The sequence below is a fragment of the Lepisosteus oculatus genome, chromosome 1 (genome assembly GCF_040954835.1).
Source record: "Lepisosteus oculatus isolate fLepOcu1 chromosome 1, fLepOcu1.hap2, whole genome shotgun sequence".
NCBI classification, from domain to species: domain Eukaryota; kingdom Metazoa; phylum Chordata; class Actinopteri; order Semionotiformes; family Lepisosteidae; genus Lepisosteus; species Lepisosteus oculatus.
This window is the reverse complement of record NC_090696.1, coordinates 22,014,600-22,031,076: the sequence shown is the minus strand read 5'-3', so window position 1 is coordinate 22,031,076 and position 16,477 is coordinate 22,014,600. Positions and strand designations below refer to the sequence as shown.

The window sequence follows — 16,477 nt, the reverse complement described above, 5'->3', positions numbered from 1 at the left end:
CCCAGCCTTTTTGAATGATGTGGTGATCTACAGTACTGCCTAGGGACGGCATGTACAGCAAGTGACCATCACGATGCCTGTTCTTTCTGTAATCTAAGACAAACACTCGAATGCCTCAATCAGTATCTTTTCCAGTTGTTTTGCAATAAAAAGGAGTGTATTTTTAGACACATTCTTGAACTATCCTCAGGGGATTTTAAAGGAAGCCCTTATCACTCCAGGTACTGACATTCTTCAGTTCCTAAAGTGAAGTACTGCAGACTTCATAATACAGTACTTACAAGATCTTACACAGGTTCAGAGGCATTGCATCTGAAACAAGGATACCCACATCTGTTCTGTTCCTATGCAATATTAACTTATGTTGATGTATACAGGGTGTCACAGTGACTCAGTAGTTAGCATTGCTGCCTACCAGCACTGGGCCCTGGGTTCCTACTGTACTTGTGTGGAGTTTGCATGTTCATGTGGGTTTCCTCCTGGTACTCCAGTTTCCTCTCATGCTCCAAAAAATATTGGTAGGTCAATTGGATTCCTGGGTCCTGGCGTTGTCACGATTATAGTCCCCCCTCCTTAAGGGTGCTCCAGCCCATTCACTCAAGACTTTATTCTGTGCACCTGTTTCCGATTCCCAGCCCACCTTAAAAGCCAGGCGCTGACGCTCATCCGGGCTCTGCATCTGATTTCCATATCGTGCGAGTCCGGGACCTGGAAGTGCCTGGTCCCGTTCCCCGTCCGACGGTTCCGACCTGGCCTTCGTGGTTTTTAATTTTTTGTTCTGATGGATCTTCTGGTTTTGGACTTACCCTTGTGTTTTGGATATTCCCTAAGGACTTCTCTCTCGGATTGTTCGCCTCGGCCACACCTTCCCCGTGCACCAGCGCACCTTGGACACGCCCCCCTGTCTTCTGCCCCGTATTCCTGCATGACGTTTCCCCAGTGTTTCCTCACTATTTCGGATTGTGTCGTCCGCATAGGGTCCGGAAAGAACTGTTCGTTACAGGCGTGTCTCTGTCTGTGTATGTCCCTTCCATGGTCTATCCTGCCTTGAGCCAGTTACTTGCCAAGATAGGCTCCAGATGCCAGCCACCCTGTATTGGAAGAAGTGGTTAGAAAATGGATGGCTGATGTACTGTATCTATTTGGACGTTTATCGGTAGTTTCTCCATCTCAATTTAAGACAAAGCTTTTTTACACCTTGATTACCCCTAATCTCACACTCTCTGCTTCCCCATCTGAATGATACCTAGTTTAGCGAAATTTGACAGCTCTGCCCAGTGTTGCAACTCAAATAAGTCAAGAATACATTTCCATTATTTAACTATTGTACTGTACCTGTTAAATACTCACGAAAAGTACAGTACTTCTTCCCATTTACATTTCAAAACCTCTCTCCCAGTGAACACTACTGAAACAATCAATTCCGATTCATTAGGGGCTCAAATTGTTTCCGTTCAACATAAAATAAGAAAAAAATAAGAAACTGTGAATTACGGTAATTTTAATATGTGGAGTTTTTCCTCGCATACCCGGGTCTTCTCTTATTTATTCAAATATTACCACCGTTTTCTTTACAATCCACAATAGAGCGGTCCATTAAATACCGCTGAAGTGTAGATCCTCGAATTACAAACTGAGCTAAATCAAATCCCTAGAGATGAGACGAGACAATAGCTGATCGCTGTATCGGATTATACAAGGAAGCACGTGTTAACCCCTTCGGCACATTAAGGCGAATTTTAATTATAAAAAAAAGTTCTGACTGTGATTGCAGAGCTAAACATGACAGTTTAGAGGCAATGAAAGCAACTCTTGCGCCTGTACAAACTGAACTTGGCCGGAGTCAGCCGTGCGCTCCCAGCCGGCCAGCACTACTCCGGATCATGAACGGTTAATTTGTCGGAGGAAGTCCCTCCTCACGGGTTTCTACGGAGGAGCTGGATTACACCATCGCAATAAACCAGCGAGAAGCCAGCCTTTCCCATCACACCCGGGTTGCGCAGAGATCATAGAGTTCACCCAGGATTGAAGGATAAAACTCCGGGACTGTAATAACCCAGCGCGAAGAGACACTTTCAAAGGAAACGGCCCGCCATACGGTACCAGACCCTGAACAACAGACTGCAGGGGCTGCCGACTTTTTTGCGGTTTCCTGCTGGCGAGCAGAGCAGAGCAGAGGTACTGTACTGTACCTGTGCAGCACCTGCCTCTCTCTTCTCTCGCAGCGACTTCACTCCCGGACATTCCTCGGCTTGTGTACTCACGCCTCCCAGGCATTTCGGTATCGGTTCGTTGGAGATTCCTCCGTTTGGTTTGAACGATATACAGTACGCACCAAGGATAATGCTTAGCCATGGAAAGGCACCAAGCTGATAACCCGCCTTCGGGCTCGGCGACGTGAAGGCGGTCCGGTCCTGCTGGTCTCTCTCTCTGCACGCTTGATATTCCGGGGGGGCGGACTGGACTGTAGGCGCGCCGCGGCTGTTTTGCTCTGGGAGTGTGGCCAGAGCAGACACCGGCTCTCGGGGATGCGTGTAGTCCCATTAATATATCACCGTTACGAATATGAGCTGCTGTCGGTGTGTGGTGCCATTTTTAGCGAGCTCCTGGCTCTGTCTGCTCCTGCTGGATGGAGCCGTACTGATCAGTGGCGCGCTTCCCCGGTCGGGGACGGTCCGGAGTCCCAGCGGGTCGGGACTGGAGCGACACCCGGGATTAGGGATCACCGGAGGGACTGAAAGAAACGACACACAGATCGGAGTACCGGACAACGCAGCTGCCCGACTTCCCCACTCCACAGAGCCCGGTAATTGCACTTTTATACGGATTTATTTTAGAGGTTCATTCAGGTTGTGCATTTTACATTAGCTGTTGGGGACTTCGAACCTTTATTATTTATGTTCAGCAATCATCGGAATGCCTGTTAAATGTTTCTTCAGATGTCTCCTTGTACTGTATTCTATGGGTGTTAAAAATAAATTGCGTTTAAGTCGTTTAACTTTTAAACTTTCAGTCTGTAGTTTTTTGCAGATGGTGCTTCAGTTTCGACAAGTCAGAGGACAGTAGACCTGTTTTTAAGGCTCTCATGTTTTGCGATTGTTTCTGGGGAAATTGTGATAGGCGAGAGAGAAAGGGATGTCAGTGCACTGGGAGAGCTGTAGAAACACGTGGTAGTATTTATAAGGTACGCTTTCGAGTTGCACCCAACACTCTTCGCTGCGTAGCTCCTAATACTTGATAGGTGAGTCATTATTTGAACCGCTTTGCGGTTATTTCCACAATGTGTTCCTGGACATACAGTACATACTGGTACTGTTGTTCATATGTTGTGAACGGACAAGAAGAGGCGTCACTTTCTCAGTGTGTTTGATAATGAAAGCTAGACCCGATTTTACTCTAGATTACAGTCTCAAAAAGCCCCATTGCGCAGTTGCTTGTACAAATTAAATAATGCAGTTCGATTTTTAATGATGTACAAACTAGTAAGCAATTATTTACTATCAACGTGAAGGAGTAATTTAATATTTGATTTAGCAGAAATACCAAAAGTAATTTTTTGACGTGCTGTGCCCATTGACGGTTTAGTTATGTTGGACGTGAAGTTCTGGCTGAAATTGTAGTCTTTGCCGTTGAAAAAAACCGTTAAAACGTTTTTAATTAGAGGAATTGTCACAACAGGTTTCTACGAACTTACAGGCCAGGCTGTGGGTCAGGAGACCCCCTGTGTGAGAGAGTATAGTGTTACAGTAATTAACAGTCTAAGATATAAAACTAAAAAATATCAGTGCTTGGCATTGATATAATGAGTTCAGTTTGTTAAAAGGTGCTCTAAACTGTACAGGTCAGCTCATCAAAGGAGATGAGTCTTGTCATCTTTGTTTCTTCTAAGCAGTATTACTGTATCGGAACAAGTAAAAGGTTTATTCCATGCTGAAAAGAGAAGAAAGGAAACACGATGTTGCTGCTGTGGAGCCTTCTTTGGGTGTTCGAGTATTACTGTATTACTAAGAAGAGAGCGTATGCTCTGTATTGCACAGGCTCATTTGGAACAGAGGTGACTGGGGTGTGTGTGCTGTGGTGCTCTGATTTCACCATCTCCCTTAGTTCAGTTATTGTGCCCAATCCTTACCTGCCCATCTTCAAGTCTCTTGTTTCCCAGCGGTGTCTAGTCTCAGAGACTTTGATATTTTTAGACTTTTAGTTATAGGGAAGCATTTTGTGTGTGTGTTTATGATAAAGCAGGATTTTCACTTATTTACAAGTTTGAATGTTAAGAATTTAAGTGGTTACAAACGAGGAGGCCAGTTGGCCCATCCAGCCTGTTCCTGTTTGGATGTTTATATCTGGTGGTTCCAAGGATCACGTGCAGCTGTTTCTTGAAAGACGCCATGTTGTCAGCTTCAGCAAGATGGCTACTCTAGGTACTCCCACCACCCTTTGTGTAAAGAAGTGTCCGCTGAATGTTGTTGGCCTTTACTGATTTGTTGGTGATTCCTGTTAGACAGTGTTGAAAGAGATCATTTAAAATGCTGGATAAGGGTGAGGTGGTTTTGCTTCTTCTGCAGATTTGCAGGCTTGAACACTGTCCACTATTCCATATCATTCACTAGATTAGACCATCTTGGGACAGTTTCACAGATTTTATTCACAAGGGATTAGGGATAATCAGGCTGTGAAAAGCCACCACCTTGAAATGGAGAAACTACCAATAAACATACTAATTTTCAGCATAAGGTAATATTGCATAGGAAACAGAAGTGGGTATCCTTGTCTGCAGCACTGTTAGGAACTGAAGAGTGCATTACCTGGACTCATAAAGGCTTTCTTTTACACTTTTACACAAAGTGTTTGTCATACATTACAGAACTAATAAATTAATACTGTTCGCAGGCAGTACTCTGGGTCAAAACAGCATTCCAATAAGGTCGAGCCAAAGTCTCACAGCTCTGGGACACCTAAAGTTCAAAATAATCGAGTGTCTGGTTTGGGCATGACAGCAAAGTCCACAGGGAACTGTATTCCTGTGCAGAATGTATTTTGCAGGTCAGAGGTGCTCCAGCTGTTCTTCAGTTCCAGCTGTTGGATAGCAGTCAAATTTCTCTATCATTACAAGATCTATGAGGCAATTCTTTGCGCTTTACAGGAAATTACTGCTCCGATTCTAAAGCTGCAGCTGATGAGAGAAATGAAGGCATCTGAGTATCAGTGTATCAGTGACAAGCTGGTAGATGCTGAGACCGCAGCTCCAGTGCAGTGAATCACAGTGATGGTCTGTCAGGACACACACTGTAGGACTGTGAGGTGGTGGATTACAACAGTAAAGGAAATTTGAGTGGAACAGCAGAGCTGAAGAGTGAAACAGCCTCTGTTTCTGTCAACAAAACTGGGGTGTAACCTGTGGCCTTCATGCAGTCCCAGACGGAACAAATGAGTTCAGTCATTTTGTTTGAAAGATACCAACGGGTCTGCTGTCTGCAGTGCACAGCTTTTCATAGGAGTCTGACCTTCAGAGGTTTACTATGAGCTGGGGTTTACTAGCCCAGTGCGTTTGAGAGGGTCTTCCAAGTGGAAGGAGGTCAGGCAGGAGGTCCCCTGTCGTCTTCAAGGAAAGAGGAAAGAGGAATCAGTATAGAGGTGGCCCACAAATCTTACATCAAGGCATCCAAGTGACATCTTTTAAAAGGCTCCAAAAATTCACAAACTGAATTTGGGTTCACAGACTGGGGGGATCCTCAGACATATTAGTCAGGGAAAGACTGGCCTTCCTCTCAAACTGCTGTGACATTTGTTCACAGGCCTTCATTTTTGTGTTACAGCTGCTGGAATCCCAGTTATATCACCCTTACAGAGTGGGGATTAAGAGTGCCTAGAGTGTGTCTTTTAGGGTCTAGGTACAAAGAGGCTCGGTTGTTCATGTCTCTTCCTGTGCTGTGGAGGTCTGCTCTTGTACAGCTCTGTGGGTATGTGACAGAGTGGGGCATTCTTACCCCACAGGAGCTTTCCTGGTTCAGTTGTTTTCTCTAGGCCTCCAGGCTTTCTGCACTTAAAGAGGGCCCCAAGCAGAACTGAAGGTCTTTTTACGAGCCGCAGATTGCACCACCCTGGACTGACAGTAAGCCCTCCGTTGCACATGGAGCCGCGTCAACAAAAGAGCAAGTGTTTCTCCTCCGATTAAGGGTAAAGCACCTTATACAGGAACGTGCGGTCGCTCGCCTGCTGGCCCTTAATCCCATCTGCAGCTCCCGGCTCCCTGGCAGGGCAGCCGCCTCCACCGGGGGTTTATCTTAAGGAACTTAGGTTTGTTTAAAGCCGTCCTTTTCCCTGAGGTGCGACGCTTTCTTGGCTGAAGCTGACGGGCCTCTGCGGGGCATCCAAAAAAAGAAGCACCAAAACCCCTGGAAGCTGACATGCGCCTCGCGGTCGGGGCTCGATTTAGGTCATCCCTGAGGCTCCTGCTGTTGGAAGAGCTTCAGTACACGAGCCACTGAAATCTGGATGTAATGAAGCCTATTTATTTGCTTTGAATAGACCTCCGTTAGGTCTGTTTTTCCACCATGTAAGGCTTCTAGGTGAAGGAAAGGAACTGTGGCAAAGGAACAAGTAAAGGCTCAGTCCACGCCAAACAATAGAAAGGTGAAACAGGAATTTTTGCTTTCTTCGGGGGTGTGGAAGAGAAAGGAAGATGGTGACAATACAAAGGACAGAGTGAGTGAGAATGGGCACACGGCCCTGCTGAGCCAAAAGCTGTGGCCAGAGGAGAGTCCCCTCACCAGCTGGTCCTGCAGCTCACTGGCACCAGCCAGCCCTGGGACAGCACAACAAATACAACACAAATCACAACACAAGCCAAACAACACTACCTCACACACACAACACAGTGAAATGCTACAGGACTCTAAACAAAATCAATACACACTAGCTGAGTATATGACCAGGGAAAGAGACAGCAAAGAGAAACAGACTCTGACAGACCTGGCTGCCCAGAGAGGAAAGGCTCAGTGACCACAGTCTGGACATAGAAACTGGACACAGACAGACCTGGCTGCCCAGAGAGGACAGGCTCAGTGACCACAGTCTGGACATAGAAACTGGACACAGACAGACCTGGCTGTCCAAAGAGGACAGGCTCAGTGACTACAGTCTGGACATAGAAACTGGACACAGACAGACCTGGCTGTCCAGAGAGGACAGGCTGTGCTCCCACTGCCAACAGGGAGAAGCAGACAGAGATGCACTTTCTACTGCACTGTGACAGATACTCTGGGATTAGAGAAACATTCTTCTCTAAAATAACAAATCTTATCCTAGAATTCCCACTCCTGCCAGAATAAGAACTGTTTCTAATCCTACTGGAGGAGGAAACTCAACAGAGCTGCAGCCCAGTAGGTGATCTCTTGTCATGGCCTGAGGGACATTGAGACTGTCTCTCAGTAATGCTCCATTTGTTTGGGTGAAGATTTATAATGATGTGTCTATATTGTAAATGTCTGTAAAAATGTCTGTTGTGATAATTGTATCTGTTTTGGCAACACTGTAATTCATCGATCGGTCATGCCAATAAAGCTCTCTGAATCTGAATTTCTATCCACGGGAAGGGGGAGCGGGCGGAAGAGGTGTGAAACGCTCCCATCTGTAAAGGAATTGAGAGGTTTCTAAAGAAATTAGTCTGTTGTTAAGAAAAGGGGGAAGGTGTGGTCCAAGTTTCGGGATAATCTTGGCTTCAGACGTTCCTCTCGAAAAGGAACCCTGAAATCTCTGTAAAAGGACACGTCGTTTCTCCTCGCTGTTTTTCAGAACGAAATGAACCTTTACTTGTCCCTGCGCAGCCAGCGTACACTGACGCATCTCCCTGCGCAGCCAGCGTACACTGACACAGCTCCCTGCGCAGCCAGCGTACACTGACGCAGCTCCCTGCTCGAACACTCGAGCCGCTGTCTCAGCCCGCTGGCAGTGGGGAGGGAGGTGTCTGGCTTCAGGCCTGGGCTCACCTGTGGAGAGGTTTAGTGCAAGAAGGTCTTCCCAGGGTTTCACAGATAATTAGAAAGTTGAAAAACCAGAAGGTTATTCTGCCAGTCTAGCTCATGTGGTAGGTTGCAGGTAATGAGGATCACATTTGACCCCTTCCGGGAGTAAACCAATGTATTTGCTTGTGCATATTAATACACTTGCCCTTAACATTGTCATCTAATTCAGGCTTCACTTATTTGGAAGTCCGTTGTGTTGAGTGTAATAGATTTGAGGATTTAGAATACGTGAAATACACGATTCGTACCTTACTTTAGTCAAAAGTCAATCCGTCATCTTATCCAACCATTCTCTAGCCGCTTTAACCTATACAGTGTTGCTGGGGAGCTCTCTTGACAAGGCAGGTGGGGTACACCTTAGAAAGGACGCCGGTCCATCACGGGGCACACAGGTACTCGCGCACGTACACCAGGGCCAGTTTTCCCAGAAGCCAAGTCTTCTGCCAGCATGTCACTGGACTGTGGGACGAAACCAGAGCACCCTGTGGAAACTCACATGAACATGGAGAGACCATGCAAACTCCACACAGAGAGGACCCCAGGAATTAAACCCAGGGCTCCAACACTGTGAAGCAGCAGTGCTCACCACTGTACCGCCACATTTTCTATTCCAGATGCTGAAAAATGTTTTCCTGTATATACAAAGACAATACAATTCAAAAGCAAATTCAAGTTTGATACTTAATTATAACTGATGGGTTGTGATTGATCAGTAGGGCAAAATCAACATTTCTTTCCTTTCTGTTTTGCTGGAGTTCTCCCATTTCAGGGACCATCAGTAGTCTGCCACGATTGTGATGTCCCTTGGGATCCTTTTCCATGATCCTGATATCCTGGTGGAATCTTTCCCCTTTAAATAGTCCTCATGTGAGAGAAGAAAATGATCTTTTAGGCTCTTGTTGCAGCCCAGGTGTTCAATTTTGCTGAACACTCCACTGATAATGTCCCTGTAGTTGGGATCTTTGTTTTCCCGGAAAACTGCTCATCCTGTGTCAGCAAAAGATTTGCCGCCTTTGACTTTTTTCATAGCTGAGTGTTACTACAAATGAATTTGAAGCTGCTTCCCCACTGTGCTGTATCTCTTGTCCTTATCTAATGCTTTGACCAGTATCCAGTCCAGCTTTGTATGCAGTTGTGGTATCAAAACCTTGTTAGGCCTAATCAGATTTTCATGGATGATGTTAATTGAATCTGGTGTAATTGTGTTCCTGGGTGGCCTTATCTAATTTTCCCGGTTTTGCTTTCTCCTTGACTGTCCTTTTTGAACACAAAGCCAAGAACTATTTTCATGTACAGAGCATTGCAGTTGTAAATCCAGGCAGCGTTCCTTGATAATGCAACTTATAGCAAAATGACTTAAAAAGCGTAGTTAATAGAGGAGTATTGTATTAAGCTTGGTATGTTCCCAACTTGCAGTTCAGACACATATACAGTATATGCATATAACGTTCCTATAACCCATAACGAACAATACATAGAAATAGATAAGACAAGTACTGTATATTGAGGGCAGCAGTAGTTTGCATTGCTCCCTTGCAGTTCTGGGTCCCTGGGTTCAGTTCTGTGTGGAGTTTGTGTGTTCTCTTCTCCCACAGTCCAAAGACACGCTGGTAGGATTATAGGCTTCTGGGAAACTCGGCTCTGGTGTGTGCCCTATGATAATAATAATAATAATAATAATAATAATAATAATAATAAACTTCATTTTATATCACGCCTTTAAAGTGGCTTTACAGAATGACAACAACAATAAATAAAAAGAATACACAAGATAAAACACAATTACAATATACAGAGGAGACCGTGGATGGTGGTACTAAGTAAAGGCTTTTCTAAAGAAGAAGGTTTTGAGTCTGGATTTGAAGGAGTTTAGAGAAGGTGACTCTCTAATATCCTTGGGCAGAGAGTTCCAGAGCTTGGGGGCATAACAGGAGAAGGCCCTGTCACCCACACAATGTAGATGGGCTTGGGGGACAGTTAGGAGACCAGAATTAGAAGAGCGAAGGTTGCGAGGTGGGGAGTAGGGCGATAATAGTTCAGACAGGTACTGAGGTGCCCAGCCATGCAGAGCCTTATAGGTGAGCATGAGGATTTTAAAGTCTACACGGAATTTGACCGGAAGCCAGTGCAAAGACTCCAGGATAGGAGTAATGTGATCATTTGCACTAGACCTGGTCAGGATTCTGGCCGCTGAATTTTGGACATGATGGACTGGTGTCCTGTCCGGGGTGTACCTTGCTTTGAGCCAGTTGCTTGCTGGGATAGGCTCTCTCTCCTCCATGACTGTGGTTAGCAAGTGGATGGATGGATGGATAGATAGTAAGTTAAATGTGGATAGTGAAACAGGGCCTGCTTCCCATTCCTCATGAGTTTTATCAGATCTGCTCTCACAGGGAGACTCACACTAACACGTTGCCTGTTGCGAAGAGCACTTCCCTTTGCACAAGCGCTTGATTAAAGGATGGCACAAATGTATTAAGATAAAGTACGTGCACTCGCCGCGCGTTCACTTGTGAAGTTACTACAAGGAGGATGAAGCAAAGGATTGTGGGGCGACGTCACGGCACACGGCAGCGCCTTCTGCCCAGCCTATGTTACTAGGTTTTGGTATACATATACGGCATACATTGGAATCCCTGCAATGTAAAATGAATTTCAGTTTATTTAATAGACCATGTGCTGTGTAAGTAAATGATGAATATCAAGGCAACTGATAATGGCGATCCTCGTTCAGCTGGACTGCTGACCAAGCCCCATGCACAAAACATACAAATTTCTGCCCACTGATGTCAGACCCTGTGTCCAACCATTTCCAAAATAAACTCCAAATTCTTGTATGTTTCTGTCATAAGCACTGAATTTTCAACAGGGGGAAAAGTCTTATTTGTTGCCATAGTGAAAACATGTTTTTGAGAAATAAAACCATTCCAGTCAGCTCCCTGGTTGAGGTGCAGCTCCCAAGTACAGTATGTACTGTATCACATCCTGAATGTCATTGGAGTAGACAAGTGTGTTGTGTGTGGAACAAAATCACTGAAATTGCCTTTCCTAATGTCTGTGCTATGAAAGTGTTTTGGGAACAAGTAGACCTTTTGCTTGGAGTCTAAATCCCAGAACATGTATCAAGAGTCTTTTGACAAATGCAGATCTGTAACTGAATCACAGCTCACTGTGTGTGACATTTGCGATTCAGAAAGCGTTTCATCTGTGTGTGTAGTGATCTGTATCGTCTTCAGCTTCATGTGATGACGGAGTCACAGAGACCACACAAATACATAAATACTCTGCAGACTCCTGAGTGCCATATATATAATCCTGGTCAAGACAATGTGAGTCATAAAAATTTCTCCCAGCCATTCCTTGGAAGAAGCTAGGGTATCAACTTCTGGACTGTAATTTTCTAAACAGTGTCCAGTTATAGTGGTAGCAGGCACTGCCCAGTCATTGCTTGCAGTGTTAGATTGTCCAAAAGGACTGTGGTCATTTGGGATCCAGTGTCAGAGTAAATGCCACATGACTTGGCGAAGAGAGTTACTTCAGAGGTAATCTAGGTGTGTCAAAGCAAGGGGGTGAGTACTTATGCATTCAATTAATTTCAGTTTTTTTAAATGTATGGATTTTTTTTTCACTTTGACATTATAGAGTACTTTGTCTTGATGAGTGGCAAAAATTCTCAGTTAAATACTGTACATCATGGCTCCATGCTGTAACACAATAAAATGTGAAAAAGTCCAAGGGGGGTGTAGACTTTCTATAGGCACTGTATAACTAGTATCGTGACTGAATTCCAATTTACAGTTCCACTGAATTCCACTGTGCAGTCCGGCCTTCCTGATTTGATCTTTATTCAGTTGAAGTGATTTCTCCCTTTGCCTCACCTGCTCAGTGGTGTGTAGCTGGTTTCAAATAGCTGCTGCGTGTCATTTAGGTGCTGCTGTAGAGTGAGGTTGAAGAGGGTCTGCTACAGTACATGCAGAACGCTTTGGGATCCTTTGGGGTGCAAAATGCAGCTTAAGTACAGCAGTTCTTAATTGCTTATATTATTAGGTGGGACATTGCTTCTATCCTGGGTTTGATTTCTGACTGCTGTGCCTTCTGAGTGGAGCCTACATGTTCTCCCCTATCGTCATGTGTGATTTCTGTTAGTGCTCTAGCTTCCTCTCACCTTCAGAGCGGAGACAGGCGGGTTATTTGGGGTCTTTAAGCTGTGTGTATGTGCCCTGTGCTGGACTGGCATCCCATAATGGACGTCCTGGTATACTTCCCATGTTTATGGGATAGGCCCAGCATCACCACAGCCCTTGTAAGGAGTAATAAGTTTGCCGTTGACTGTGAGCATCATCATCAGGGTAACTGATTCACTGTGCCTTGTGCGGTATAATCTGATCAGCAGGATTGACCAGTGAACTCTGTCTGCTTCTGTTCTCCCCAGGTGAGGAGAGGGAGAGGAGATATGCACAGCCAGAGAGGACCACGCCCTTTGTCATCGTGGATGGAAACAGACTAAGTCTGAAAGAGGCTTTAAAGGTGAGAGGGAGCACAGAATGTCAATCTGTTCTTTTATTGGACACCACAAGCACTGCACTCACTAAGGTGAAAAACTTCGGATTGACACTTGAGCCCAGCACTGTGACACTGAGGTACTGAGCACACGGCAGCCCAGCACTGTGCCACTGAGCTACTGAGCACACTGCGGCCAAGACTGTGACACTGAGCTACTGAGCACACTGGGGCCACACTGTGACACTGAGGTACTGAGCACACTGCGGCCCAGCACTGTGCCACTGAGCTACTGAGCACACTGCTGCCCAGCACTGTGCCACTGAGCTACTGAGCACACTGCTGCCCAGCACTGTGACACTGAGGTACTGAGCACACTGGGGCTTACCTTGTCAACTCTGCGTCTGGCCTGTGTGTTGAGTGGAGGAGGTGCGGTCCAGCTGTCACTATGTACTATATTAACACACATCCGTATTGCTGGGCTTTTGATCTGCCCTGTCCTGTTTTTCTTTGTTTGAGAAACACTTCACATGCAAAAAACAGGAACAGATATCAAGACGGAAGATTACCATAAAATATGGGGATACAGAATGGAAAGAAGAGGAAGGGGGTTTCTGCAAATTACCATGCGGTCATTGTGGCTGTAGCAGATTGCTACCGATGAGCTGACCTCTCCTGGCTGAGATTTCAAACTGTCAAACTGGATACCTGCCCGGCTCTTTGTGTGCACGTGATAATAGAGGGGAGAGTGAATGAGGGGAATTCTTCAGGAAATGACTTTACGTCTCCTTTCAGCTGCATAGGAAGTGTTCATCCCCTCCAACATGGCCCCTCCTTGCCCTCTGTCAGGATACTGCTTTTCTTGCAGGAAGCCACAAAAAAAATCTGAAATCTGATTTCCTCTTTTTTTTAAGTTCCGCAAAAGGAAGCTTGATCGCACAGTCCCTCTTTCCCTGCTCTCCTGCTGTACTCAGCAAATTGGAAATGCTTAGGCAATCCTTCAGATTCTGGGAGTGTTAAATCACTGAGCTTTCAATTCGAGAGTTTTTGTAATGAAAGTATAATATAGTGTCACCACCTTGTAGGCTGATCTTGTTAGAGCTCAGATGCTAAGACAGGCAGGGCCTGATCGGCACTCAGATGGGACATTTTCACAGAAAACCAGGCTGTTGCTGTGAATAGTCTTGGGGGACCAGTAGGTGGCGCTCTTAATTTTCAAACCAATGTACCCCAGCATGGTAAGCAGGGACACTGTACTGTATGCAGTGCTGTCCTGCGGATGAGATATTAAACTGAGACACTGACTGCTGGGTCCTTAAAGATCAAATGCAATGTTTGTAGGAGTAGGGGGTCCTGGCTAAATTACATTCTAGACTCTACAGTCTAGCCTTCCTGCATTTCACTCATAATTCTGTTGGTGAAGCACTTTCTCACATTTCCTCCTGATCTGCTGTGCAGTTGGGCTGTTGGTACAGGATGGCTACTGGACATCTGCCTTGTGGGTGCTGCTCTTCAGTGGCAGATGAAGTGGATCCTCTCTTATCTGTGAAGTACTAGATCCTCTATTCATTCATAAACTAGTCAGGTTTGCAGACAATGCCAAAATAAGGAGATAATTGCAAGCAGAAAGCAAGAATGATAGTTCTAAATAAAAATGTGAAATGTGCAGCTTGAATAAGCTACATAAGGAAAAGAGGTGTTTATGATGGCACTTCATGTAGATCTTCTAGACAAAGTGGGAAAGCAAAGAGAAGACAAACAGAATATTAGAGTATATAGTTAAAAAAGAGATTTAACATCTAGGGATGTTGAATGTACTAGCAAGAAAAAGAGGCAATATTGTATTTCGGGATGGAGCACAGAAAACATCTCTTTACACAGGTAATTGGAATAGGCTTTCCAGTCAGGTGCTTGTTGTCTAAAGTCTGGGCTGCCTTATATATTAATGTATTAAGCACGTAAGATGGCCAATTGACCACCTCTCATTTGCAGCCTTTCCCATGCTCTTAAAGTATAGAGCATGCTTAAAGACTGCTTACTTACAGGACAGTGAAATCTTTCTACAGGATCCCACCTCCCGCTTTCAATCACAGGAATATAACGAGCTCACAGGTAGAACCCGGTGTAACCCTGACTCGACATGCACATGTGCTATAGCCCTGAGCAGGGTGAGGCAGTGGCTGTGAGCTACACAGTGTTTTGAAAAAGAAAAGGAAAGGTGGGGAGACTTGACTAGGTGTGGCTGCAGATTTTTGATCTCCTATTCATCCAGCAACTGAACACACCTCAAGGTGAAGAGTGGGCGACTTCCTTCAGCTCTTCCTTTCCAGCTGATTCTGTTGATAAGTGCTGAGCCAAACTGAGCCTGGCTTTAAAGAGCAGCATGCCTGGCTGCAGGCTGTGGGCTGTGGGTTCAGTAAGTCACTGTAGACAAAACACTGCTGCAGACATAGAGACCAGTACAGTATGACACTGAGGACATGGCACTGCCACAGACATAGAGACCAGTATGTCACTGTAGACAAAACACTGCCACAGACACAGAGACCACCGTGTCACTGAGGACACAGCACTGCCTCAGACACAGAGACCACCGTGTCACTGAGGACACAGCACTGCCACAGACACAGAGACCACCATGTCACTGAGGACACAGCACTGCCTCAGACACAGAGACCACCGTGTCAGTCTGTCTGTGCAGCGAACGAGAGAGCAGTCTTTTTTCTTTGTCCATTGTTCTGCTTGCAACGTCCAGTGAGCTTGACAAGTTTCCAGTGCTGCCCTTGACGGAGAGACTGTCTCAAGCTCAGAGGCAGAGAGAGAGAAGATCCAGTACGCGCCTGACTGGGAATCTGCCTTGAGCTGGATTACTGAGCAGATCGGTTCTAATCTCATTGCTCTGACCTTTTGACTCAATGGTTCTGTGTGCTGTGCGGCAGCTCAGGGGGGCACCTCTGTTCTGGGGAGCAGGGTGGAGGGGGGCGCCCTCTGTTCTGGGGAGCAGGGTGGAGGGGGCGCCCTCTGTTCTGGGGAGCAGGGTGGAGGGGGGCGCCCTCTGTTCTGGAGAGCAGGGTGGAGGGGGGCGCCCTCTGTTCTGGGGAGCAGGGTGGAGAAGAGGGCCCTCTGTTCTGGGGAGCAGGGTGGAGGGGGGCACCTCTGTTCTGGGGAGCAGGGTGGAGGGGGGCGCCCTCTGTTCTGGGGAGCAGGGTGGAGGGGAGGCGCACTCTGTTCTGGGGAGCAGAGTGGAAGGGGGCGCCCTCTGTTCTGGGGAGCAGGGTGGAGGGGGGCGCCCTCTGTTCTGGGGAGCAAGGTTGAGGGGGGTGCCCTCTATTCTGGGGAGCAGGGTGGAGGGGGGTGCCCTCTGTTCTGGGGAGCAGGGTGGAGGGGGGTGCCCTCTATTCTGGGGAGCAGGGTGGAGGGGGTGTCCTTTGTTCTGGGGAGCAGGGTGGAGGGGGGCGCCCTCTGTTCTGGGGAGCAGGGTGGAGGGGGGTGCCCTCTGTTCTGGGGAGCAGGGTGGAGGGGGTGTCCTTTGTTCTGGGGAGCAGGGTGGAGGGGGTGTCCTTTGTTCTGGGGAGCAGGGTGGAGGGGGGCGCCCTCTGTTCTGGGGAGCAGGGTGGAGGGGGGTGCCCTCTGTTCTGGGGAGCAGGGTGGAGGGGGGCGCCCTCTGTTCTGGGGAGCAGGGTGGAGGGGGGCGCCCTCTGTTCTGGGGAGCAGGGTGGAGGGAGGCGCCCTCTGTTCTGGGGAGCAGGGTGGAGGGGGTGTCCTCTGTTCTGGGGAGCAGGGTGGAGGGAGGCGCCCTCTGTTCTGGGGAGCAGGGTGGAGGGAGGCGCCCTCTGTTCTGGGGAGCAGGGTCGAGGGGAGGCGCCCTCTGTTCTGGGGAGCAGGGTGGAAGGGGGCGCCCTCTGTTCTGGGGAGCAGGGTGGAGGGGGGCGCCCCTTTGCCTTGGGATGTGG

The 16,477-nt window shown here is 47.1% G+C and overlaps 1 protein-coding gene across 7 annotated transcripts in view; it reads left to right on the top strand.

Moving 5' to 3' along the window:
• Positions 1 to 1,926: 1,926 nt before the first annotated feature.
• adam15 (ADAM metallopeptidase domain 15) overlaps positions 1,927 to 16,477 on the top strand; it is a 52,909-nt gene continuing 38,358 nt past the window's right edge. For 5 of the 7 annotated variants that reach the window (XM_069187655.1, XM_069187657.1, XM_069187654.1 and 2 more), the window contains exons 1-2: positions 1,927 to 2,806; positions 12,457 to 12,551. In XM_069187655.1, coding sequence (XP_069043756.1) covers positions 2,566 to 2,806; positions 12,457 to 12,551 — 336 coding nt within the window. In that variant the 5' untranslated portion in view covers positions 1,927 to 2,565. The remainder of the gene's footprint in view (positions 2,807 to 12,456; positions 12,552 to 16,477) is intronic. The other 2 variants (XM_069187648.1, XM_069187659.1) reach the window with 1 other exon arrangement.